Genomic DNA, 25,041 nt, shown 5'->3' with positions numbered 1-25,041 from the left:
ACGTAATGAAATGTCACCTGACATGCCTTCCTTCAAAGCATTCAAACACCATGCGTTTGGGGAACTGGGTGGGCAGAGGTCTCCTGTATTAGCCACACTGGCCTGTATTTTTTTTTTTTTTAAGGAAGCATTAGGAGGCTGGCATGGCTCAGGGGTTGAGCATCGACCTAAGAACCAGGAGGTCATGGCTTGATTCCTGGCCAGGGCACACGCCTGGTTTGCAGGCTTGATCCCCAGTGTGGGGCGTGCAGGAGGCAGCCAATCAATGTTTCTCTCTCATCACTGATGTTTCCCTCTCCCTTCATCTCTGAAATCAATATATATATATATATATATATATATATATATATATATATATATGCTTCTTTTTATATTAAAAAAGAAAGCGTCATCTTGCATTTGGGTGTTTTATAAGGGAATCCAAGAAACAAACCAGAAGAAACCACCTCTAATCAGAAAGCTGGTGACACAGTAGGGAGACAGGTAGAAGGGTCGCACAGAAGGCCAGCTTGGAGGGGTTTCAATGATGAAGCCACACTAATTGTCCAGGCGCAGACAATCAGCACAGTCTATCGGAAACACCAAGCAAACTGGATCTTTCTTTCTCCAGTCGTGACCCTGGTCAGCATTGTCACCAAGGCCACTGAGCTCTGCAGGCCCATGGACAGCGGGTCTGCGAGGGTGGCAGGGCCCGGGCTCTGCTGCCACCACCTCCATGAAGCCCTTCCTTTTCCCGCCCCTGAAGGCCCCTGAGAGCTGATCCCCCACGGGCAACCACGCATCGGTCCACGCGTGTCTGCACTCCTCCTCCTGAGCTCTGCCTGGCTCCTCTCAGCCACGGGCGTGGGGATCCTGAGCTCACCTGAGGCCAGGGGCCCTGATCGGAGCCTCCATTCCCAGACTCCCCGGAAGCAGTGCCTGAAGTGAAGACTCCAGGGGATCAGCTGGCAGGGCAGCAGCATCCCTCGTGGGGCAGCAGCTAGGGCGAGGGTGACAGACCTGGGCAAGAACTTGGGTTCCGTCCCTTCCCAGCACTTGTGTTAAGGAGTCCTGTTGCTATCCCTAGCTTCCTCCTGAACATGGGGACGGTGTGCAAGCCTCACACTTGGCCGTGAAGATGGAACGAGGGAATGAAAGCAGCGTCAAGCCCGCTGCCTGCACAGAGCGGGCCAGGGGCAGGACCAGGGTTCTGGGTGCCCCTAACTCTCCTCCCCTGCGGATGCAGGCAGAGCTCGGGGTGTTCCTGCCCTCAGTCCGAGGGGAGCCCACACAATGGGAGGTGCAGAACCATCCTGAGCAGAAATGGCAGACGGAGGGTCAGGCCTGTGAGTGTGAGGCTCCTCCCTGACCAGAGACCTGACTGCTCTCATTCTCCCGGAACACAGTCCCCGCAGACAGCCGGTGCGCTCAGGGTGCGAGAGGCTCCGCTGCCGGCACAGGCGCTGCTTCCATGCGAGGAGGGACGGCCCTGCCAAGGCCATGTGCCAAGGCCATAATGGGAGACCCATGCCTTCCTTCCCCGGTGCAGTCGGCCGCTCGCCGGCTCCAGTCAGTGGGCACCGACCCTCTTTGTGAGGCTGACGGGGACTGGAGAGACCGCCCGTCAGGAGCGCTAGCTGGTGGCCCCCGCAGGCCGCCCAGGGGGCAGTCACCACGGCCGGGGATCGGTCCCTGCACAGAGGATCTGAGTCTGCTCTTTAACTTGTGCCATTGACGTCTTGAACAGTTACTTCAGGACATCTGTGACTTACGAGCTTTATAGCTGAGTGACTTACTTTTTAAAAATTCAAATACTTGGTAACCTGCCCTAGCTGCTTTTGCTTGGCGGAGAGAGCATCAGCCTGTGGACTGAGAGGTCCCGGGGTCGATTCCGGCCAAGGGCATGTACCTCTGTTGCAGGTTCCTCCCTGGCTGGGACCTGGTCTGGGCACGTGTAAGAGGCAACCAATCGATGTGTTTCTCTCACATCGGTATTTCTCGGTCTTTCCCTCTCTCTTCCATTCTCTCTGAAAATCAATGGAAAAATATCCTCACGCCAGGATTTAAAAAAAAATTTGGTAACCTAATATTTTAAATATATATATTTTTATTGATTTCAAAGAGAAAGGGAGAGAAAGAGAGGTAGAAGCAGCAAAAATGAGAATCACTGGTCAGCTGCCTCCAGCATGGCCCACACTGGGGACTGAGCCTGTAACCGGGACCTGTGCCCTGACTGGGAATCCAACCATGACCTCCTGGTTCATAGGTCGATGCTCAACCACTGAGCCACACCAGCCGGGCTGGTAATCTAACACTTGAGTTCCTTCAGCTGGCCACATGACTGAGCATGCTACCAACAAAAAGCTTTCCTGTTTTTAAAAATTTTTTTGAATATTTTTAAAATTTTATTTTAGAGAGGAAGGGAGAGGGAGCGAGAAATAGAAACATTACTGATGAGAGAGAATCCTTAATTGGCTGCCTCCTGCACGCCCTCTCCTGGGGATCAAGCTTACAATCTGAGCATGTGCCCTTGACCGGAATCGAACCCAGGACACTTTGGTCCACAGGCCGGTGCTCTATCCACTGAGCAAACTGGCTAGGGCATGACAAGCTTTTCTGTATGTCCTCCCACGCAGCCTAGCACTCACAATAGAGAACGCAGTTGTCATGGCTTACGTTTGAGAAACAAAAGGAAGAAGTCTTAATGTTGAGGTTACATGTTTCTAATTGTCTCTAAGGGGCGGGCGAGGAGTGAGGGAGGGCCGGGCAGAACCCAGGTGGGACTCGGGCCCCGGAGCCAGCCCCGAGGCTGCTTTCTGAGGGAAGGCAGCTTGTAACTTTGGGAAAAGATGCTCCGGGTCAAACACCAAACCCAGAGGATGTCTGCAGTGCTCATCACATGGGCGGGAAGAGAAATGGAAACACTTGGACTCCCACCCGAGACTCCACTCTGCAGAAAACACTTCGGAAGGGAAGCCTGTGGAGCAGATGAAGACTGGCTGAAAGGACTTTCCGAAGGGTTCCCACCCCCCTCACAGTGATGAAACTGAGAGGACCTGCTCCCTACGTGGTGGAGGGGACCTGTGCACGCGGTGCGGACATGGCGATGGCACACGCCTCCCAGACCCGCGGAGCCTGAGGCGGCCTGCTGCGCGGTTGCTCCCTCTGAGCCTGGGCTGGCGCCCGGTGTGGCGGGGGCGTGTCCCGTGGGTGGCACACGGTCTGCGCTGCGGTGCGCTCTGTGGTCACCCCAGAGGAGCCCCGCTCATCTGCCGGGACCTGCCTGAGACCTGGGCTATGGCCCCCCAGGCACCTTCCGCTGTGCACGGCGGCGCTCTCCGGATTTTAAGGGGTGCTTCTGGGGACACGGACTCTCCCCGGGCGCGATCTTCCCTGAGGACACAGGGGAGCTGGGCTGCAGAAGGGGGCCACCAGGGGACAGCCCCCACAGGTCCCGCACGGCTCAGCACAGGTGCAGGGGACCCAGCTACTCACGTTTCAAGATGTTCCTCCTCTCCAGCTCCTCCACAGCGGGTCTCTGGCTCAGCCGTCTGCGGAAAAACACCAGAATCACATTGTGCACCATAGCGGCCCCGCGGAGTCCACCTTCCACAGGGTCCTGGAGGTCGGAGGTGGCCGGTGCACCCCTCAAGATCACTCCCCAAAAGCTGCAGGAGAGAAGGGGCCTCTGGCGGTGGCCTCTTGCCCGCAGGTCCAGTCAGACCTCCCCACGGGAGGGAGGTCGCCGCCGTCAAGGGGCGCTGGGGGGAGCGGGGGAGGCACAGGGGCCCCCTCTCCAGGGGCGGCTCCCCATGTCCAGATCCGCGCCCAGCCTGGCGGCCCTGAAGTCCGGGAGGGACGGCGTGTGAGCCGCGGGCAGGGAGAGCCGCACCGGAGAGGCTGCCGGCCGGCGGGAGGGAGGGCGCCCGCTTCAGCCTCTGCAGGAGCTGCGCCCTCCCCCAGGTCCCCGCACCTGCGCTGCCCTGGTGGCTCCTGCTCCCGCCCGGAGCCAGCCTCGCGCCGGCGTGACTGCGCGCCCCGCCTCCCTCTGGAGCCGGCAGCCTGCGGGATCTCCGGTGCCAGCCCGCCCCGCCCTCCCGCCCAGGCCAGTGTTCCGCCATGGAGGAGGATCGTTATTATTTCCTCCCAGGGGCTCCTCACAGCAGGCTGGCAGGATGCAGCCCCCAACACAAATAAACACAAGGCTTGTCAGGAGAAGGAGGCGTAATTAGCGGAAACCAGCGCCAGGCTCCACTGGTTCCGTGACTCCAATAACATTGTGCTTGGGCCGCAGCCAGAGCCCGCAGGTCCGGACCAGTCCCCGGGGCACAAAACTCTGCCCCAAAGAGGATGCTGCCCCCAGAACACTCGTCTGCTATTTATAATCCTGTCCCTGCACAAAGCCCAGGGCGGCCCCAGGCACCTCCTCCCTCCACTCAAAGAGGACCCTTTGCTGGGCGGCCCCTGGGGGCTGCGTGTGGCCAGGCTCGGTGGGTGGCTGCATGCACATCCTGACTTGATGGCTGAGGCAACAGGAACTGGCCCCTCAAGTCCTGATCTGTCTGGGGCCACAAGCATGCAGCCTCGCTCCGTGGGTGGGGTTCCCTCAGCCTGCTCAGATTCCCCAGATGCCACTCACGCAGGCACTCTGAGCATGAGCGGGGCATGTGCCCAGGGCCAGGCACTGTCCCAGGCCCCAGGGCACAGGGAGCCCAGGAGCAGCCTGTTCTGCCCTTGGGAAGCTAGCTCAGTCTACAGAGGGAGACTGACAAACGGAAAACAAGTGAACAAGAGGAACCCAGAGAGCAGTCATTGGGGAGGTGAAATGGGGGGCCTCTGAGGAGATCCATTACTGCTGGGACCCACAAAGAGGAGGCGGAGCCCTGGGAAGATCACCCCTCTAGACGGAGTCTCCTCACTGCGCATGAGCTGGGCTTGCCCTCAGGAGGACGGAGGGTGGGCATCAAGGCGGGCTTCACAGAAGAGGAGACCAAGTTGCAGAGAATCTGGAAGGACACCTGGGGAGGGAGGCTACATACTTCCTCAAACCCGAGATGCCCCCAAACCTCTGTGGACGTGGCCACCAAAGAGCCTTTTCCTTGCTGGAAGCTCATCTCCTGCAAGAGGAGGAGCAATAATACCTCTTCCCAGAGGCAAGGACTGAAGGAGGTAACACACCAAAGGGTCCGTAACATGCCCTTGGGACGTGAGCATTTTGTCTTGGGATATAGCATCAAGAAAACGTAACCTGTAAGTGGCCGGGGTCAAGGACCGAGCTCCCAGAAAGGCCTGTCATCCAGTTTAGACATCTCAGAAAGGATGGGCTGGCTTCTGGGCCCCTCCAGCTGGGGCAGGGGGTCCCCCAGACTGACAGCAGGCCCCAGGGCACCTGTGACTGAGCTAGAAGGGGCATCCTCTGGGCGGCTGCAGCGCAGGTGCAGTGGTGAGCAGAGGGAGCCGGAGCCCAAGGCTGGCTGGAGGAGAGGCCCGAGCCTCCAGGTGAGTTCCTTCCGGAGAAAGGACCTCGGTCACTGGGAAGGGGAGGGGCCAGCATGAGCTCCCAGCAACCTTCACCGCCCCAGGGGACCACCCTGAACCTGGGATCGGCTTCACGGAGCTGCAAAGGGGTAAGGCAACCTTCCTCCATCGGGTGTCTCCTGAGCACTGGTGACAGGCCTGGCCGGGGAGGTGGCAGAGGAGCTGCCCAGGCCTGCCTTCAGGGAGCGCAGACTTGCGGGTGGGGAGGGGTGATGGGGGAGGAGAGACACACTGTCCTCTATTGTCACACAAGCAGCCATGCATCTCAGGGGGACCAGACCAGGAGGAGGAACCCAACAGGGCACGTGGGTAGGAGAGGCTGAGAGAAGAAAGGAAGGCAGAGAGGCCAGGCCCAACTGAGTGCACCAAAGAGGTGGGCATGCAGGGGCTAGGGACTGGCGCCTTGCAGACTAGCCTGGCACTGGAACAGGAGGTACAGGTATGGAGCTCCTGGAGAAGGACAGAGTAAGGGGTGGCATATGTGGGGGCAGTCATCTGGAGACATGGGACCCCCAGTGGCTCGCTAGGCCCCCTCGCCTCTCCTCTGCTCATATCTGGAGTGAAGCCCACTCTGCACCTGAACCTCCATCCTGAGGATGGAGGAGAGGACCTGAGAGGTAAACGGACGAAGGAGACCTGAGAGGTGACCAGAGATGGAGGATGGAGGAGAGGACGGGAAGTGACTGGGGATGGAGGAGAGGAGGGAGGTGAACAGGGACAAAGGAGACCTGAGAGGTGAACAGGGACAAAGCAGAGGACCTGGGTGGTGAACAGGTATGGAGGAGAGGACGGGAGGTGACTGAGGATGGAGGAGAGGAGGGAGGTGACTGAGGATGGAGGAGAGGATGGGAGGTGACTGAGGATGGAGGAGAGGAGGGAGGTGACTGGGGATAGAGGAGAGGAGGGAGGTGACTGAGGATGGAGGAGAGGATGGGAGGTGACTGAGGATGGAGAAGAGGAGGGAGGTGACTGAGGATGGAGGAGAGGAGGGAGGTGACTGGGGATAGAGGAGAGGAGGGAGGTGACTGAGGATGGAGGAGAGGAGGGAGGTGACTGAGGATGGAGGAGAGGATGGGAGGTGAACAGGGACAAAGGAGACCTGAGAGGTGAACACGGACAAAGCAGAGGATCTGGGTGGTGAACAGGGATGGAGGAGAGGTGGGAGATGACTGAGGATGGAGGAGAGGAGGGAGGTGACTGAGGATGGAGGAGAGGAGGGAGGTGACTGAGGATGGAGGAGAGGATGGGAGGTGACTGGAGATGGAGGAGAGGACGGGAGGTGACTGGGGATGGAGGAGAGGATGGGAGGTGACTGAGGATGGAGGAGAGGTTGGGAGGTGACTGAGGATGGAGAGAGGATGGGAGGTGAACAGGGACAAAGGAGACCTGAGAGGTGAACACGGACAAAGCAGAGGATCTGGGTGGTGAACAGGGATGGAGGAGAGGTGGGAGATGACTGAGGATGGAGGAGAGGAGGGAGGTGACTGAGGATGGAGGAGAGGAGGGAGGTGACTGAGGATGGAGGAGAGGAGGGAGGTGACCAGAAATGGGGGAGAAGACAGAAGGTGACAGAGGATGAAGGAGACTCGGGATAGAGGAGACCCCGGAGGTGACGACCCGAAAAGGTGACTAACGATTTAGGAGAGGACCCTGGAGGTGACCAGGATGGAGGAACCCGGGAGATGACCAAGGATGGAGGACAGGAGGGGGGTGACTGGGGATGGAGGAGAGGATGGGAGGTGGTCAGGGATGAAGGAGAGGACCTGGAAGGTGATTAATGGTGGAGGAGAAGACCTGAGAGGTGACCGAGGACGAAGGAGAGGACCCCTGACAGCTGGGTGGCCAGGACCCTGGAGTGGGTTTCAGGAGAATAAACAATTCGCTGTCCCATCCACATCCCTCCTGTCAAATTCCCCTGGGACCAGCACTGAGGCCACCCAGGGGCACTGAGTCCAAATTTGAGTCCCAGCCCTACCATCTGTCTGGGAGAGGGGGGTGACCCAGGATCACAGCTCCCCTGTCTGAGGCTCCCATCCGCTGGCCCATGAGCCCATGGGCACTGAGGGGTCCAGAACCCGAAAGCAGGGAGCGCGTAGTTCCAGTGACCACGCTGGGCCCAGCCTGGCCTTGCTCCACTGGGTGCACGCGCCCCCTCCCCATTCCTCCCGGGGGAGGCCACGGCAGCGGCCCAGCAGCAGCTCGCACACAGCACACCGCCTTCCTGGAGAGCTGAGCCTCAAAGCAACAGACAGCCCCACTCCCACAGGACAGCTCCCCACCAGCCTGAGTCACCAGGGTGAGCCTGCATCACACCCCATTCAGGTGTAATTCCTCCTGCCATACTGAGTGAGGGTCCAGGGAAGGGATCCCCTGGGGCAGAGTTCAGGGAAGGTGTCCCCTGGGGCGCTCGCTGTCAGGGCCAGCAGGTAACCAGGAGCGAGTGGGCAGGCCTGGGAGATGGTGGAAGCGGGAGGAGGGGAACAAAGGAGGGGGAGGAGAGACAACCCATTCCCCATTTGGCCTCCTCAGGTCCACCAAGGCCACGGGATGCTGCCCCAACCTGACCCTGGGGCAGACACCCCACCTGCTCTGGGACACCACGGGGTCCCTTCTCTCACCACCAGCTGTGGGCTTCCTGACACCCAGGGAGTGAGATACTCACAGGCCCGGGCTCTCCCCTGCTGGCCTGGGCCGGCCTACCAGTCCGTCTGTGTGCCCAGAAGCAGGAGACCACAGTGCCCCTTGCAGGTTGGTGGGGAATGGCAGGATGGATGCACACGGAACCCTGTGGCACAGCGCCACTACCACCACTCCCTGCCCCCCCCCCCCCCCCACTTGAGCACAGAGCCCTGGCGCCCAGCCTCTGGTCTGCTGGGCTGGCCCCAGGGTGCAGGCCAGCAGCGGGTCACGCAGGCCAAAAGGCTGGCCCTGAGGGAGGGCGGCCAGCCGCAGGCTCTCAGGACAGACATGAGCCTATAGGTCAGAGGTACTTCCTATTCTCACTCAGTCCGGTGCAGACAGGGAACTCCACCTGCTATCCTGGCCCACCCCACCCTCCCTGCCGGCTCCCCGCCCTGCCCCCTCCCTGCCTCGCCCCCTCCCACCCAGTCCTGCCCCAAGTCCAGTTTGAAAGGTGGGAGGCAGGTGTGGGAGTCCCAGAGCACTGGGGGTGAAGGAGAGAAGCCAGATGCCTGAGGGACCATCACAGGCCAAGGGTGAGGCAGGATGGGCAGGGCTGGAGGAAACCCTAAGGGGCCGAGAGAGGTGGTGGGGCTGCAGGGGGAGCTCGCACAGGGAGGCCCATGGGGTCCCCAATGCCCTGCTCGGCCTCCTCTGGGCCCAGCTGCCAGCCCAGCCGAGAACCAAGACACCGCCCCATGACGGCCTGGGCCAGGCTGCTGCCCTTGGGCCTGCTGGGCAGGAACTCAGTGAGTCCCTGGCTCACACGGCCCAGGTGCCTGGGCAGTGCCTGTTGAATGCCCAGGCCCGGCTGCCCCTCTGCTTCCAGGGCTTCCCCGCGCCCCCCCCCCCCCACTTCCTCCCACCATGGCTCCTTTTCATCACGCTGGCATGCCACGCTTACTCCTCCCTCAGCTTCTACCTGTGCAGTTCACTCTCTAGACTTCCCCATGGCTCAGCCTAAACATCTTCTCCAGGAAGCCTGCCCCGACTGCTCCGCTCAAGTAGACACCTGCTCTCGGCACTATTCGCTCTCAGTGCACATTCTCTGTTCTGTGGCCTCTGTGGCCGCTGGGGCCAGCCTTTCCCAACAGCCCAGCCCCAAGACCCCAGATCCGCCCAGTCGGCCCCACAGCAGCCTAAGCCCACACCTTACAATAATCTAGTTCATCTCCTGCTGGCTCTGCCCCTGCTGTCTGACCTTCACAGCCTCCTTCTCTCAAGTTACCGCTGCTCACTCAGCTTCAGGTTAACCAATGCCCAGTCCGCATGGAGCACCAGGCCCCCCGCCCCCCAGCAGCCCCTGCCGCCTGGGCTCCTGGAGGCCACAGGGCCGGGGCTCCTTGGCCTGTCAGGTGAGTTCATGCAGCCGCTGCACGTCCACTCAAGGGGAACTGAGTGGAAGGCCCTGGAGCCAGTCAAGGCAAGACGCTAGAATATGCTGTCGGCCTGAGTGGGAGGAAAGCCTGTGGGAGCAGGGAAACCCTACAACTTGGAAGGTGCTGCCGTAGGTGGCTTCTGAGTGTCCTTAGTCTCCACGAGCTGCCCCTAGCAGCTGTAGATGAGGCCGCCCCGTCCCTCCCCCTCCCCATGAGACATGCTGGATTCCAGCTCGGAGCACGCACGTCAGGTGCTCAGAGCATGAGCACATCATGTTTGTGGTTCCTCCTTTCAGCCTTTCCGGGCCCAGCAGGGAGGGCTGCCCGCCTCCCGAGGGGACTGTGGCCCTTCCAGGGGACAGGCCATGCGGCACAGGGGCGAGCCAGCTAACTGCCTCATGGATGTTCCCACTCGTGTCGGCGTGGGAGCGGTTGCAAGCACCACAGTTTGTAACCCAGCGGCTGCCTCGGGTGGAGGGTGTGGCTGGTGGGGAGGAGATTATGGTTTCGTTTTCACCAGGTACATCTGTCCCTTATTCTGATTTAAAAACAAAAATCAACAAGGAAGCACCCACTGCCTGTGCCCTGGCACTGAGACCGTGTGGTTGGCGGTGCACACACTCATGGAGCGCCCACGGGTACCTGGCCCTGCCTCACTCCCTTGGTGCCCACAGCCCCGGCCTCCGTCCCTCCTAGGTCACTGCATCCCCACCCCCGAGCTGTTGCTCAGGTGGCCCCCTCCAGGCCTTCCCCTCCTGCCTGGGCAAGGTCTCCTCACGGGCTCCCCTCTCTCCCCTCACCTCGGGAAGCCTGGCAGCCCCCTGTGGGCCAAGAAGCTCCTCCATGGTGCCTGCCCCACCTCAGCCAGTCTGGGGGCAATGGTGGGGTAGGGTCCAGTTCAGGGCCTGAGGCACAAGGCAGAGGCCCAACAACGCGGGTATGCAAGAGCATCCTGGACAAAAGATACCGCGGCACAGAGACACAAACTCGGATCTGTCCCGGATTTCAAAGAAACAGCATCACCTACCCACCAATGCCTGTGGACATGGACCCGCAGCTGCCCATTGAGGGGGGTTGGTAACTCCCTGAGGCCTCAGGAGGGTCGTTGCCCAGGGCCTGTTGGAAGCACTCCCTATGTCCCCGACCACATGCCCAAACCTGTGCAGGTCACCTGCCCTTGTTCACCTTGGCCTCCTCCCTGTGCCTGTCCTAAGGCCGTGCCCATGTCCCCTCGGTTCCTCCTCCTTCCCCAGGATCTGGTTCTGACAGTGGCACACAGGCTGCTCAGACATGTCTGTCCTTGAGCGGAGATGTTGTGGCTGAAGTCATCCCTGAGGAGGGGCAGCCCAGCTGTCCACGTCACCCAAGGACTCTCAGAGCTACCCTCTCCCCCTCTTCCTCAGCTTGCCACCAGGGCCACGCTGCCTGGCCCAGCACTGGACAGCAGGTGTGTGGGGCACAGGACAATTCCCCGTGTGGCCTCGATCACACTGCTTTGGAGATGGCTGCAACCGACAAGGAACGTGTCTCGCTCGCGTGCACCTGTTTGCTCGGTCCTTCCTCGCTCCTTCCATCTGCCTGGCCAGCACAGTTGACTTGCACTCTTGCTGTAGCAGAGCTGCTGGCTCCCAGCCCAACCGCCCTTCTCCCGAAGCAGCACCAGAAAGCTGACCCTCTGGTGGAGCCTCTTTGCCAGCGAAGATGGTCACATGATGAAGTTGGGACCCAGGGGCTGCAGGTAAAGGTGTGCTGAGAAGCTTCTGGAGGTCCTCCCTGGAGACTGTCTTGGCTGGGATGCATGCACTTTGGGACTTGAAGGGGAAACCTGGTGCTCCTCAGCCTCTTGGCCCACAGAGGCTACAGAGCAGGAAGCTAAAGGAGCTGGTCCTCAGGGCCTGTGGAACCACCGGGCCAGGCCTGACTGTCTACAACTGTTTCATGAAGCAGGGTGGGTCCAGGTCCGCATCCAGAGCCAGCTAGCCAGCTGGGTCCACGCTCAGTCCATCACCTACAGCCGTGTGACCTGCTACATCCCAGCTACCCCTCTGAGCATTTACATCTCAGACTGAGTGGATGCAGGAGCAGCACAGTCCAGGGTATGGAACGTGAGTTGGCAAGTGTTAGTGAACTGTCGTTGCACTAGCATTGCTACGACTGCAGCTCACACAGGATCATGTTTATGGACACTGACGAGAGATGGCTGTGGCCTTGCATTTTCTTACAAAACATACTGTACCTTCCTGGACAGATTCCCAAGCACCTGAGGAAAAGTGGCAGCAGCTGGCCCAGGGATGCCTCGAATGACTCGGTGTGACCCACATCAGCACCAAACAGGGGGCCGAGCCTGCCCTGCAGGGGCCACAGGCACCGCACTCCCAGACCCCTCAGTGCGGTGCCAGCGCCCAGGCTTGTGCTTCCATGCTCCAAGGCTTCGGTTTTGGCAAACCTTTCCCATTCAGGAGCTGTTTCCTGTTGCTTAGCTACCTGCACCAAAAGGCAGAAGGTGCCCTGGGTGGTGCTAAGTGGTTAGAGCATCAGCCCATGGACTGAAGGGTCCCGAGTTTGATTCCAGTCAAGGGCACATACCTTGGTTGCAGGCTCAATTTCTGGTCCTGGTCAGGGCATATGCAGGGAGGCAACCAATCAATGTGTCTCTCACACATAGATGTTTCTCTCTCTCTGTCTCCTTCCCTCCCACTCTCTAAAGACCAATGGGAAAAACATCCTTGGGTGAGGATTAACAAAAATCTATCTAATAACAGGGTAATATGCAAATTAGTTGGGACACCATCACGTAAAGACCACTCAGCAGGCTGTGTCCCCACCCCCTGCTCAGGCAGCTGCAAGGCCCGGGGTAGGTAGGATCGGATATGATAGGAGGGGATAAGAAAGGAGAGGGAGAAGAAGGCAGGCCTGCATGCAGACAGGCCGAGAGGAGGAACAAAAATACGGAAATGGAACAAGAAAAAGACACAGAAATGGAAAAGAGAGGGAAACATGGGGCTGCATGTGGGAGGGAAGGCGACAGCAGAGGGGCAGAGCAGGTGCGCCTGGTGAGGGGCGTGGAGCGGGGATCCCCACCCAGATTCCGGACATTGGTGGGGAGGCACCCACGGGTTCCAGGACAGAGGGTGGATGCCTGAGGCCTTTGGGGTGGAGGTGCTCCTGCTTCGCGGAAGCAGCACCCAGGCTGCACGGGCCTCGGCGTCCTCGCTGGGCTGGGCTCCCTGTGCTGGGAGGGGAGGTGCAGCTTAGCTGGGGGAGTTGGACACTAAGGGGGGTACTGCTTTTGTCCCTGAGGGCTGGACCACAAAGACACTGGCCAGGGTTAGGTTGGTGGGGCGTTAAGTGCACTTTGTTGACTAGAAGTTGGGGTGTCCCGGGCAGGGAATGGGAGGAGGATGGCAGTGGGGAGGCCAGGGAAGGGGGGGTGGCGAAGGCCTGGCTAGGGCTGGGCCCTGGGCTGGGGGTAAACGGGCGCCTCCCCCCACACCACAACAGAAGCTTTAATATGAAAGTGCACTTAGCGTGCTTGTGCGCACACGAGCGCGCACACGTGCACATGTACATGTACACACGCGGGCGCTCAGCAAGAGCTGGTACACAGAGGGCATGCCGTTGGCCCTGCTCCTCTCCTCAACTACTAACACCCGCTTCTCTGTCCCCATCTGGGTGACGAGCTGACTGCCCAGCCAGTGGAGGTTGGGAGGAGGGAAATGAGCAGCTAGTTCTCTAGGGCCCTTAGCCGACAGCCCCACGATGGCCCACCCGCACCTCCCAGGTGGCTGCCTTTCTGCAATCAAAAGTCTCCCTCCATCTTTTTGATAAATGCAGAAAGAAATGTTTTCTGTATTTTCAAAACTGTGTCCACTGAACCAAGACCCCTGCTTTATGCCTAGCTTTTCTCAAAGGTTCCATAGAAGAAGGGACCAAGTTGAAAGCGCTGGGGTCCGGACATCACGATTAAGTGGACCCTTCTCCCACCCTCCAAGCTGCGGCTCCTCCTGGACATCAGCAGGTGCAGGCCAGGTGGGCAGCCACAGTCCTCTCCCCCCCACAGTCCTTTCCCTGCCCCCAGTCCTCTCCCTCACATTCCTCTCCCCCAACAGTCCTCTCCCCGCCCACAGTCCTCTCTCCCCCACAGTCCTCTCCCCCCCACAGTCCTCTCCCCCCTCACAGCCCTCTCCCCACCACAGTCCTCCCCCCCACAGTCCTCTCCCCCGCACAGTCCTCCCCTCCACAGTCCTCCCACCAGTCCTCTCCTCCCCACAGTCCTAGCCCCCCCCCCACAGCCCAACCCCCACAGTCCTCCCCAAAAACAGTCCTCTCCCACCCACAGTCCTCTCCTCCCCCACAGTCCTAGCCCCCCACAATCCTCGCCCCAAACAGTCCTCGCCCCCCCCAAGTCCTCTCCCCGCCCACAGCCCTCCACCAACCCACAGCCATCTACCCGCCCACAGTCCTCCCCACCCACAGTCCTCCCCCCCACAGCCCTCCCCCCACAGTCCTCCCCAAAAATAGTCCTCTCCCACCCACAGTCCTCTCCCCCTCACAGTCCTCTCCCCCTCACAGTCCTCTCCCCCTCACAGTCCTCTCCCCCTCACAGTCCTCGCTCCCCACACAGTCCTCTCCCCCTCACAGTCCTCTCCCCCTCACAGTCCTCGCCCCCTCACAGTCCTCGCCCCCGCACAGTCCTCTCCCCACCATAGTCCTCTCCCCTCTCACAGTCCTCTCCCCTCAACAGTTCTCTCCCCCCTACAGTTCTCTCCCCCCCAGTCCTCGCCCCCCCCCCCAGTCCTCGCCCCCTCACAGTCCTGGCCCCTTCACAGTCCTCGCCCCCCCCCCAGTCCTCTCCCCCCCACAATCCTCTCCCCGCCCACAGTCCTCTCCCCCCCACAGTCCTCTCCCCCCCACAGTCCTCTCCCCGCCCACAGTCCTCCCCCCCACTGTCCTCTCCCCCCACAGTCCTCCCCCCCACTGTCCTCTCCCCCCCACAGTCCTCCCCCTGCCCACAGTCCTGTCCCCCCCACAGTCTTCCCCCCCACAGTCTTCTCCCCGTCCACAGTCCTCCCCCTGTCCACAGTCCTCTCCCCACACACAGTCCTCCCCCCGCCCACAGTCCTTTCCCTGCCCACAGTCCTCCCCGTCACAGTCCTCTCCCCGCGCACAGTCCTCCCCAACCACAGTCCTCTCCTCCCCACAGTCCTGCCCTTGCCCACAGCCCTCTCCCCTCCTATAGTACTCCCTCTGCCCAGAGTACCCTCCCTGCCCACACTACCCTCCCCACACACAGTACCCTCCCCACACAGTACTCCCCCCGCCCACAGTACTCTCCCTGCCCACAGTACTCCCTCTGCACAGAGTACCCTACCTGCCCACACTACGCTCCCCACACACAGTACCCTCCCCACACAGTGCTCTCCAGCCCACAGTGCTCTCTTGGGACAGTACCCTCCTGGGAACCTGCACTTGCATGAGGCTGTGTCACCAGCCTGTTCAGCTGCAGAACAGGATGTTCAAAGGGTCACAAGTGCCTGTGTTCACAAGCTAGTGCCCCTCCTGAAGGACACACCGAGCGTGGCTCCTCACAAGGCCACAGCGCCTCAGAGAGGGGGATCCCCACACCCCTCCCCGGGAGGGGACAGAAGGTTCAGCAGCACTCAGGCAGGAATAACCACGACCATCTCATTAACAACAGGAGAACACCGTGGCCTGCCTGCCAGCCGCTGCCTGCCCAGGAGCTGCTTGGCCAGTGGGCTCCTTTCATCCTCATGAGTCTGCGGCATGCATGTCCCCCCGTCTTGACCCCCCCCTTACCCCTCACACACCCACAGGTGACAACCAGCCCGGGGTGGGCCGGCCAGCACCATCTGGCAGCAGCGCCCCGGAGCACCTCCTGCCAGGAGCACCCCTTTATGTGCCTCACGGGTGCCTGGGACCTTCCCGGGGGCCGCCGGGAGGAAGGTGCCGTCATGGCCACCACTCCCAGCTAAAGCGAGACTGAAGAGGGTGTCCGCCCACTCACAGGCCTTCCCACGCCTGTGCTCGGCCAGGCGACTTCTGGTGTCTTCTCTGCCTCCCACGGCTCCATGTCGGGGCAGTGGCGGCATGTCCTGCCACCCACACTGGCAGAGGCACGGAGCACTGAGCACCCAGAGGTGAGCTGCTGCAGGTCTGGGTGCACCCGAAGAGCTAAACCAGCATGAGGCAATGCGCCTGCGGTGGGACCCGGGAAGTCCCTCAGCCTCTCAGGAACACAGTTCTCACCCAGGATGGAGGCGCCTCAACAAATTAAAAACAGAACTCGCACATGACCCAGCCATCCCACTTTGGGGTACTTATTCAAAGAACCCAAAGCACTAACTTGAAAAGACACTTGCACTGCGCTGTTATTCACAACAGCCACCATGGGGCAGCCAGCAGCAGGCCCGCGGGGGAAGAAGGGGTGCACTGGTGCAGTGGAATACCACTCGGCCATGAGAACACAGACATGTAGATGCATTCTGCTCTGCGAAGTAAGTCAGATAGAGGAAGGCAAATACCGTATGCTGTCACTCAGGTGAACTCTAAAGAACAAAATCAACAAACAAAACAGACTCGCAGATGCAGAGAACAGACCGAGGACCACCAGATGGGAGGGGCTGGGGGTGGGCTGGAGGTGAAGGAGCCTGGAAGGAAGGAAGGAGGCTGGTGGCTGCAGAGCAGTCACGGGGACAGAAAGCACAGCATACGGAGCACAGCCGACAACTCTGTGGTCTGTGAAAGTGGCGCCTGGTGTGCAGGCTTCTCAGGGACACCTGCTGAGGGATGTACAAGCTAATGGAGCAGTGATGTCAACGTAACTGAAAAAACATTTTTAATTTATAAAGAAAAAAATAAGACTTAGTTTTCTGTTCTGTAAGATGGCAATAACAACAACACCTACTTTACCGGGTTCCTGTGAGGATTAAATTAAAGAACGGAAAGTAAGCAGCCCTGTGCACAGGGTCAGCCCCTAAAACTATGTGGGCACCCCGACTACAGACGCCTCTTACTGGCCAATGGTGTGCGCACCCCTGTGCTGAATCCCAGGGCGCGCCTACTGTGCAGGGCGTGGGAGCCGGGTCCCCGCTTCACCCTCACTGACACAGGTGCTGAAGGAGCGGGTCCCAGCCGAGGGGTGGGGCTTGTCACGGAGCCTCACTCCTCTGAAGGGGACTGAATGTACTTGGGTGCCCAGGTCTGGCCCAGAGGGTGGGTATGGGGGTGGGGGAACTCTGGGACCACTTCCAGGAAAGCCCCAGGAGCCCTCAAAGAAATCAAATTTTAAGGATCTGGAAAAAACAAAAACATCAACTGCCCTTCAGGACATGGAGGGAATGGCACGTTGCCATGGCAACCAGAGGCTGACTTAGTCAGCAAGTGCTGGCAGGAGAATCTCAGGAAGGAGGCAACACAAAGACAAAGGGAACCGATTAAACCCTTTCTGCTGGGAAACCAACAGGGCTGCCGGCCAAGTCTGACTTCTCACCGGCGGCTCCCTCCGTGTGGAATTCGGGGGTGCTTTTCCAGTTTTGAACATGAGGATAAACAGCCAAGGAGGGACCACACATTCTAGTCCCAGGTGTAAAATCAGTCTCTGGGTAACGGAGGACTCTGAGGCCCCCTCACGGCTTCCTGGCACCGGCTCCCCTCTGCCTCTCCACTCAGCAGGCCAACCTTGTCCTGTATCTGAATCACAGGTGCGATCACGGGGTCTCACCATCTTTCCATTAATTAATTCACGTAATATTCTATTGATACTTTGAAGGAGAACATGGTTCCTCTATGAAATACAAATAGAAAATCACTGTGCAAACATAATCTCGTGAGTAAATATGTTCTTCGCCTCTGAGCAGCGAAGGGTTTTTGAAACATGGCAAAGACAGGGTAAGCTCTACATAATAACAGAGGCCAGCAAACTTTGTGGGCCTGCGTTTGTAAATAAAGTTTTGTTGGCACAATTATGCATTATAGTCAGTCCATGCCGCCCGCTGACCCAGGGCCCAGGGCCGAGCAGTAGGACGAGAGCAGACTGTGTAGCTACAGGAGACACGGGCCCACATAGCCACACGGTCGCGACCTGGCCCCTCAAAGCAAAAGTCTGCCAGCACCTAAAGTATCTGATTAGTGACCTGTGACCTTAGAAGTGCCAAATGCTGCATACCCAAAGGGAGGGAACAAAACAAAAATGCACGTCTCTCATGGGGAGGACTATATAATTCAGAGAACTGACACAGATATAGACCCAGCACTTCCTGGCCATCCTACAATGTAACCATGAAGAACACCAACCCTAACCCTAACTCCAACCCCAACCCTAACCCTAACTCCACTCCTAACCCCAACCCTAACACTAATCCCAACCCTAACCCTAACCCCAGGCCTTACCCCAACCCTAACCCCAACCCTAACCCTTGCCCTAACCCCAACTCCAACCCTAACCCTAACCCTAACCCCAACCCCAACCCCAACCCCAACCCTAACCCTAACCCTAACCCTAACTGGCAGAGATGGAACCAGGACCACTACTTCGAGGAGCACTGCAGCAAAGCCTGGAGAATGGAGCAGCACACTGTGACTCCACTACCACAGTAGGACATGTGCTGAGGCCAAGGACGCTGCTGAGCACATGACTGCAAAGGACCAGCCCCATGACAAGGGCCAAGTGTGGGGAGTGGCGAGCCCAGCAGCCCACGGAGGTGCCACGTTCAGAGCCCACGGAGGCGCCTGGGAGAGAGAGACTTGTGGGGTTTCCCTACAGCCAGCCTCGGCTCTGGCCCCTGGCATACTTACTTAGAGAGCTTCATCTCTATCTGCTGCCGGATTTCCTGCCGCTCCTCCTCCGTCCTCTGGGGGAAAATGTTGCGGTCCTCCAGCTCCTGCTTGCTGGGCCGGTTCCTCAGTCTCACAGCCAGCAGCTCCTTCTTGCATTTCCTCGGCAGAGTTCCTGGGGAGCGGGGGAGGGGCAGCAGAGACAGTGTTAGGGAGTCTGGGGGGGTCCCTGCAGCCCTGCCTGCCTGGGGAAGGGTGTGAACAGAGCAAGGGGCACTGTCAGCTGTGGTGACCTCCAGGGGAGCAGCAGTGACAGGGACAGCAACTGGACGGCCATCTCCCACCTCTATGGTAGGGGGTCTGTCACATGGCAAGTCTCCAGGGCCAGTGCTGGGTGACACAGTTGCTCTAGCTGATTATTAATAGCACCCACTTTTCTTTCCAAAAGTGTCCACGCTTGGTTCATAACTTACAGTTTTTTTGCCCATGGCAACCCTCCCCACTGCCTGCCACCCTCAGGCCAGGTGGCTCTTCAGTTCCTGGAACGTCCAGCCTGGTCCACACCCACGTCCGTCCTCTGCAGGAACCTGCTCTGCCACATCATCTGGGGCTGGCCTCTCGCTGAGCCCTGTGCCAGCCTCGAGCCATCTCCTCAGACAGGCCCACCGGGGCTCTGTCACTATCACCCTCATCAACTCCGCCCTCATCCGCTTCTCTGCTGTTAGTTTATTTGGCATCTCCCACGAGACTTGAACTTCAACTGTCATCTGCTCTCCAGGTATCAGGACGGTGTTGGCAAAGTAAGTTATTAATTATCGCTGCTGAGTGAATAGATGGGGAAGGGCTGGCTCAGGGTCGAGGAGGCGGAGGCAAGCCCGTATTCTGCACATGTCACGTCAGGGGGTGAAATCTGGGCAGGAGTAAGACCCTGGGGAACATGCCCTAGTCAGTTTGGCTCAGTAGATCAAACATTGGCCCGTGGACTGAAGGGTCCCAGGTTTGATTCCCAGGTCAAGGGCATATACCTGGGTTGTGGGCTCTATCCCCAGGAGGGGGCGTGCAAGAGGCAGCCGATCAATGACTCATCATCAATGTTTCTCTCTCTCTCCCTCCCCCTTCCTCTCTGAAATCAATAAAAATGCATTTTTTTAAAAAAGGTTCCTGGGGGACAGAATGTCTGGACTCACTTCAGAACAGGACTGGAGTTTGGCTGCAAGCACAGGTAGGGGTCACTCATCTGGGAAATGGGGTGTCCAGCTCTCTGAGCCTCCTGAACAGCAGAGCCCCACCTGCCCTCACAAAAGGTGAGCAGACTACAGATGTGTAGGGTGTGTTGCTGGGAGCGTATATTTAAATCTGGGGCTAAAACCATCACCCTGCATGGTCTCTCCCACAATAGTTTGAAGACAAACTATTTCTTAGGAAAAGAGACTTCCAAAAGAAAGTCAATTCCTCGTGTGGGGATGAAAATTCAAAGAAATAAGTCTAATAAGAAGATAGTTTAACAGAAGGTTGGGATGAAGTAAGACAAAAAGTTGGACTCAGCTGAGGCTTGGATTTCTAATCTGAAATAGTTTGTGTCTTTTATAGAGAAAAGAGAAAAATAATGACCCCAAAACCATGTCAGCAAGGGTTCCAGCCTGACTTGCTGTCCCAGCAATTTGGTGGGCATGGGCCCTGTGCTTACAGTGCCATGAAGACCCTGCAGGGCTACGTACTTGTCTCAGAGGGTCCTGACTATGTGCTCTGAGGAAGACTGGCTATGGTGACCTCAAAGGGACCAACCCATCATGAATGTCAAGGGTGTAACCCATGGTGGGAAGGGACTGCCATTCCCAGAGAACTGGAATACGCTTAACCACAAAACTATTATGACTGTAGCTAACCATTTCCGCTTTTGATCAAGTCCCTAGGCCTATGCAAATATATCAGGTGTGTCATTACAAACTTCAGTCTCATGTGTCCTTAACTGAAGACCCTTTCACCAGAGATCTCCAGCATAACTGATAATTCACCCACATGAAATCTGTGCACGGGCCAAGTCCTCCTCTGCTCAACATCCAGCCTCTATGAAGATACTGGGCACAGAGTAGGGCTGCAACAAACACAATTCAGGTCTTCCCAAGGCATCAGGAGGTTACCAGGACATTTCCAAACACGTAGCTTAAAACGAGCAGTTTTCATGAATGGAGAGGTACACCTGCCCAACAGGTGCGAGTGCCCGGCCAGCACATGGCCCAGGGCACACTGGACAGCCGGGTGGCAGAGATCCAGCCAAGATACCCTTCTGTCCAGACTGGGGGCCAGCAATCTCCTCCCAAAGGCTCCCAAAATCCCTGCTGGCAGAGCGTTGGGCCAGAAGTCCCACCTCCAGGAGTCTGCCACCCAAAACAAACGGACAGGCACATAAAAGGCATCCACAGGGGGACCTTCGGCCTCATTTACGAACATGAGAAATGAAGCCACCTAGACTTCTCACAAGAGGGGACTTGTGCCATGGGAATATGGTGAGCCTGGGAAGACAGTGGTGGCAGGGGTCCCTGAGGGACAAAGACAGTCATGATGAGGCTGCGAGAAACAACGTGTAGAAAGGTGTGCTTGCGTATACGTACAGAAATACAGTTGTGTATCTAATTGTGTAAGTATATGCAGAGTAATGCCAGAAATGAATCATTTAACTTACTGAGTTTAGTTTTCTGTATTTTTAACCCTGAATTATAGTTTTCTGAAATTAAGAAATTATTTAAAAATAAAAACTTTAAATCCAGAGATGGAGAAGCATCAATCAGACTGTCAAAACTCAGAGGGAAGGCAGAGGAGGGTAGGGGGAAGGGGAAGAGATCAACCAAAGGACTTATATGCATGCATATACTGGTAAGTCTACCCAATGGACACAGACACTAGGGGGGTGAGGGCACCAGTTGGGTGGGGGGGGGGGCAATGGGGGAATAAGGACACATAGGTAATACCTTAATCAATAAAGAAAAAATAGACACAAATAGATTGAAACGACATAGGAGAATGATATTCCAATCTAAAACTAATCAGAAGAAAGCTGCAGTCAGACAAGCAAAGAGCCACACCAGGAACAAAGACAGGGCTCTCACAGCGATAAGGAGACAACGATCCTAAATGCTTATGACCCTATTAAGTGGTTCAAATACATGAGGCAGAAACTGACAGGTCAGAGACAGGAAATAGACTAGTCACAGTTGGAGATCTAGAAATCTCCAAGCAGCGGGCGGAATGGGTGGGCAGATGTGTGAGGATGAAGTGGGTGTGAACACTATTCTCAAGCAATTGGATTTGACTAACATTTATAAAAACACTGGAGACCCTCAGCCCAGCCTGCACCCTCTCCAATCTGGGACCCCTTGAGGGATGTCCAACTGCCCGTTTAGGTCCAATCAGAATATGACCTTTACCAAGAGAAACCATATTCTAGACCACGTGAGGTCCAAATACATTTAAAAGTACTCAGGTCACACTAAGCATGTGCTCTGCTTGAGTGCGATTGAATTGGAAATCAACAATAAAAATATCTCTAGAAAAATATCCAACTCTTTGGAAACTAAATAAATAACTTTTGAATAATCCATAGTTTCAAGAAGAAATCGAAGGAGAAATTAGAAAGCATTTTGAAGTAAATAAAAACACAACCTATCATTAGGGTTTTGGGGCAAACATTCACAGCACCAAATATCGCTATTAGAAAAGAAGAAAGGACTGGAATCGGTGCCTTCAGAGTCCATCTCAACAAACTAGGAAAGGAAGAGCAAATAAAATCAAGGAAGTAGAAAAACTAATAAGGATCAGAGCAGAAACCGATAAAATCAAACAGAAAAATAATGAAGCAAATATTTGAATCTGAGAGCTGGTTCTTTGAGAAGAGCAATAAAACTGATCAAACTGCCTGACTGGCATTGCTCAGTGGTTAGCATCGACCTATGAACTAGCAGTTAGGGTTCAATTCCCCTTTGGTCAAGGCACATGCCTGGGTTGTGGGCTTGATCTCCAATGGGGGGTGTGCAGGAGGCAGCCAATCAATGATTCTCTCTCCCTCATCCTTTCTCTCTGAGATCAACAAAAAGATATTTTAAAAAACCATTTGATCAAACTTAGCCAGACTTATCGGTGAGGCAGGTGAATGAGAGAACCCAATATCAGGAAGAGGAAGATGGTAGTTGCCTCTGATTCCATGCCAGCCCTCAAGGCTCACTCAGGAAGAAATACAGAACCAAAACAGGCCTACCACTATCAGCAAATGTAATTTCCAGTTAAAACCTTCCTTCACATACAAATAGAACCCTGCAGGGCAGATGGGTGCTCTCATAAACTGTGAGACACGTTGAGAAGTAAACACCAGTTCTATACACATTATTCTAGAACATCGAAGCAAAGAGGATACTTAAAACTCATGCCATCAGGCTAGAGTTCTCTGGCATGTCAAGACCAGAAAAGAGAATTAAAGAAAACAAAAGACTAACAGCTCCTATGACCATCGATGTACAATTCTATATAAAACTTCAGCAAATCAATTCAGCAGCTGAAGTGCTAACCCGCCCTGACCAGCGGGGAGCAAGGGGTCCAGCACTGGAAAAGCAACCACGTCACTCTCCATTCAACAAACTTCAGAGGAAAAGCATGTGATGGCCTCCACAGCCACGCTCTGACCCGGGCCTGGCCCTGGCCAGAGCTGAAAGGGACCCAGGAGACTTGGCCCGGGAGGTAAGGGGAGGGACAGTGCCGTCCAGAAAGATGGGGGCCGCCCTGGGTCCCAGCAGAGGTCTGGCTCAGAGAAGCATGCTCTCTCCTTTAGGCACAGACATGACACAGGCTCACTGTGAACAGCTCATGGTCACAGCTGTGGTGGGAGATCACCCCCCCACCCCCTTGCACCTCGTACCTCTAGAAACCATCACCAGAGCTGCCCATGTCCTTCCAGACCTGCGGCTACGCAATCAGCGCTCACAGTCCCCCTGACTGCACTACCTCCCTCCCCCCCCCCGCCCCCCCGGGGCTCCCACTCCACACCGGCCCGCGACCAAGCTCAGGCGTCGGCTCGGGTTCCGGGCAGCGGCACATTCTTCGGAGTGTGGGTGCCACGCTACCTCATCACTTACAGTCCAGGCTGCCGAGAACGGACATCTGGAGCTGTTTGGCTTTGCTCTTTTACCAAAGCTATAGGGAATGTCCTAATTCCGTGTTTCCGGACACATGTATGAATATTTCATCAGCCCCATCTCTGGGACTGGCAGGACTTCGAGCCAAGGCCGCTGCCTCTCTCAGGTCTCATGGGCACGCCTGGCCCTGCTCCACCCACGTCCTGCCGCTGCCGCCTCTAGAACTGGTCCTGGGCCCCCTCTGGGGAGGAGGAGAAATAACGTACAAATGGGAACACGAGGCCGAGGGGCTCTGGCGTTAGAAAGGAACTCGCTGTCTTTCTCTCAATTAGCCCCACTTTGGAGCGCGCCCTGAGGATAATCACAGAGACGCACAAGTCGTAGCAGCAAGGATGCCAGCGCGCCTCCCATTGCCGAGGCCGCTGTTTCCGACCGAAATGGCAACACTGGAACTTGGTGGGCGAGGCCACGCGGGCTCACGGGCCAGCCTTTGACATCGAGGGGGAGGAAGGACAGGTGCCAGGAGAGAGAGAAGGCTGGCAGGGTTGGCGCCTCGCCCTGGCCAGAGGAGTCCCCGCATGCGACTCCTGTCTTCACACAGGCAGGCCACGGTGGGGCCATCTTCAGCTGCTGTGAAAGCCTCCTTTCAGAGATGATACTTTTTATTCTAGAAGTTGCATTGGGTTCTCTTGGATAGTTTCTGTTTCTCTGCTAAGATCCTCCATCTGTTCATTCATCTTGTCCTTAAAGATCTGGACATGCTACCAGGTCGAGTCTTCCATGGTTTGAACATGATCCTCACTCTATGCCTGTCACTTCTGAGGCCTGGGCTTCCCGAGGTTTCCAGGGACTGTCTGGACCTCTCAGTCACTGCAGGCTTGGTAGGGACAGCTGTGTCCCCATCCGGCTCTCAGGAAACTCCCTCTGTGCCCATGAGGTAGGCGAGTGGGAAAGGCAAACAGTTTTAGTGCCGCTATGAAAAGCTTTGAACTTGAGAGCCTTTTGAAAGTCTCAGAGACCTCCTCCCGCAGGGTCCAGGGAAGGAAAAACGAGAGACTGACTGTGTGCTCGTGGGGCTGTCTTCACTGCCTGGGCTGGGATCACCAGTCAGCTGCCACGCCCACGGGTGCCAAGTCCGTGGACTACACAGGCACAGCCCAGCTGGGCCAACACCCATGCACACACCTTCCCGGCCAGGCCCCTGTCCCACAACCCCCAGCTGTCACACAGCCCACACTGCCATCGGGGTGGAACCACACTCTGCTTGTGGCCCCCACAAAACACCCCAGGCCTCAGAACAGCCCACGTGGGGCTTCCTCTCGTGGAGGACAGTCCACAGGACCTGCTGTTTGACACCCCAAACAGTGTCTCCTACACTCCACCCAGTTTTTAAGTGGTTTCCATGGGAGGGCAGCCACCAGAAGCAGATCAGCTTAAAATATAAACCTAGACACAGACTATACCCTTTAGGAAGTGGATCATAGACCTAAACGTGAAATCAAAACTACAAAACTCCTAATTCAACAAAGGAAAACACCGAGGTGATGAAT

General features: G+C 57.2%; 1 protein-coding gene across 2 annotated transcripts in view; it reads right to left on the bottom strand.

The window, feature by feature from the left end:
- PHACTR3 (phosphatase and actin regulator 3) overlaps positions 1–25,041 on the bottom strand; it is a 151,818-nt gene that overhangs the window by 6,071 nt on the left and 120,706 nt on the right. For both annotated transcript variants that reach the window (XM_036420035.2, XM_045574997.1), the window contains 2 exons: positions 18,390–18,543; positions 3,475–3,530 (listed from right to left, as the gene is read on the bottom strand). In XM_036420035.2, coding sequence (XP_036275928.1) covers positions 3,475–3,530; positions 18,390–18,543 — 210 coding nt within the window. The remainder of the gene's footprint in view (positions 1–3,474; positions 3,531–18,389; positions 18,544–25,041) is intronic.

Source organism: Pipistrellus kuhlii, unplaced genomic scaffold, assembly GCF_014108245.1.
Source record: "Pipistrellus kuhlii isolate mPipKuh1 unplaced genomic scaffold, mPipKuh1.p scaffold_m20_p_60, whole genome shotgun sequence".
NCBI lineage: Eukaryota > Metazoa > Chordata > Mammalia > Chiroptera > Vespertilionidae > Pipistrellus > Pipistrellus kuhlii.
Note: the sequence above shows the minus strand (reverse complement) of the source record. Positions and strands in the feature narration are given on the sequence as shown.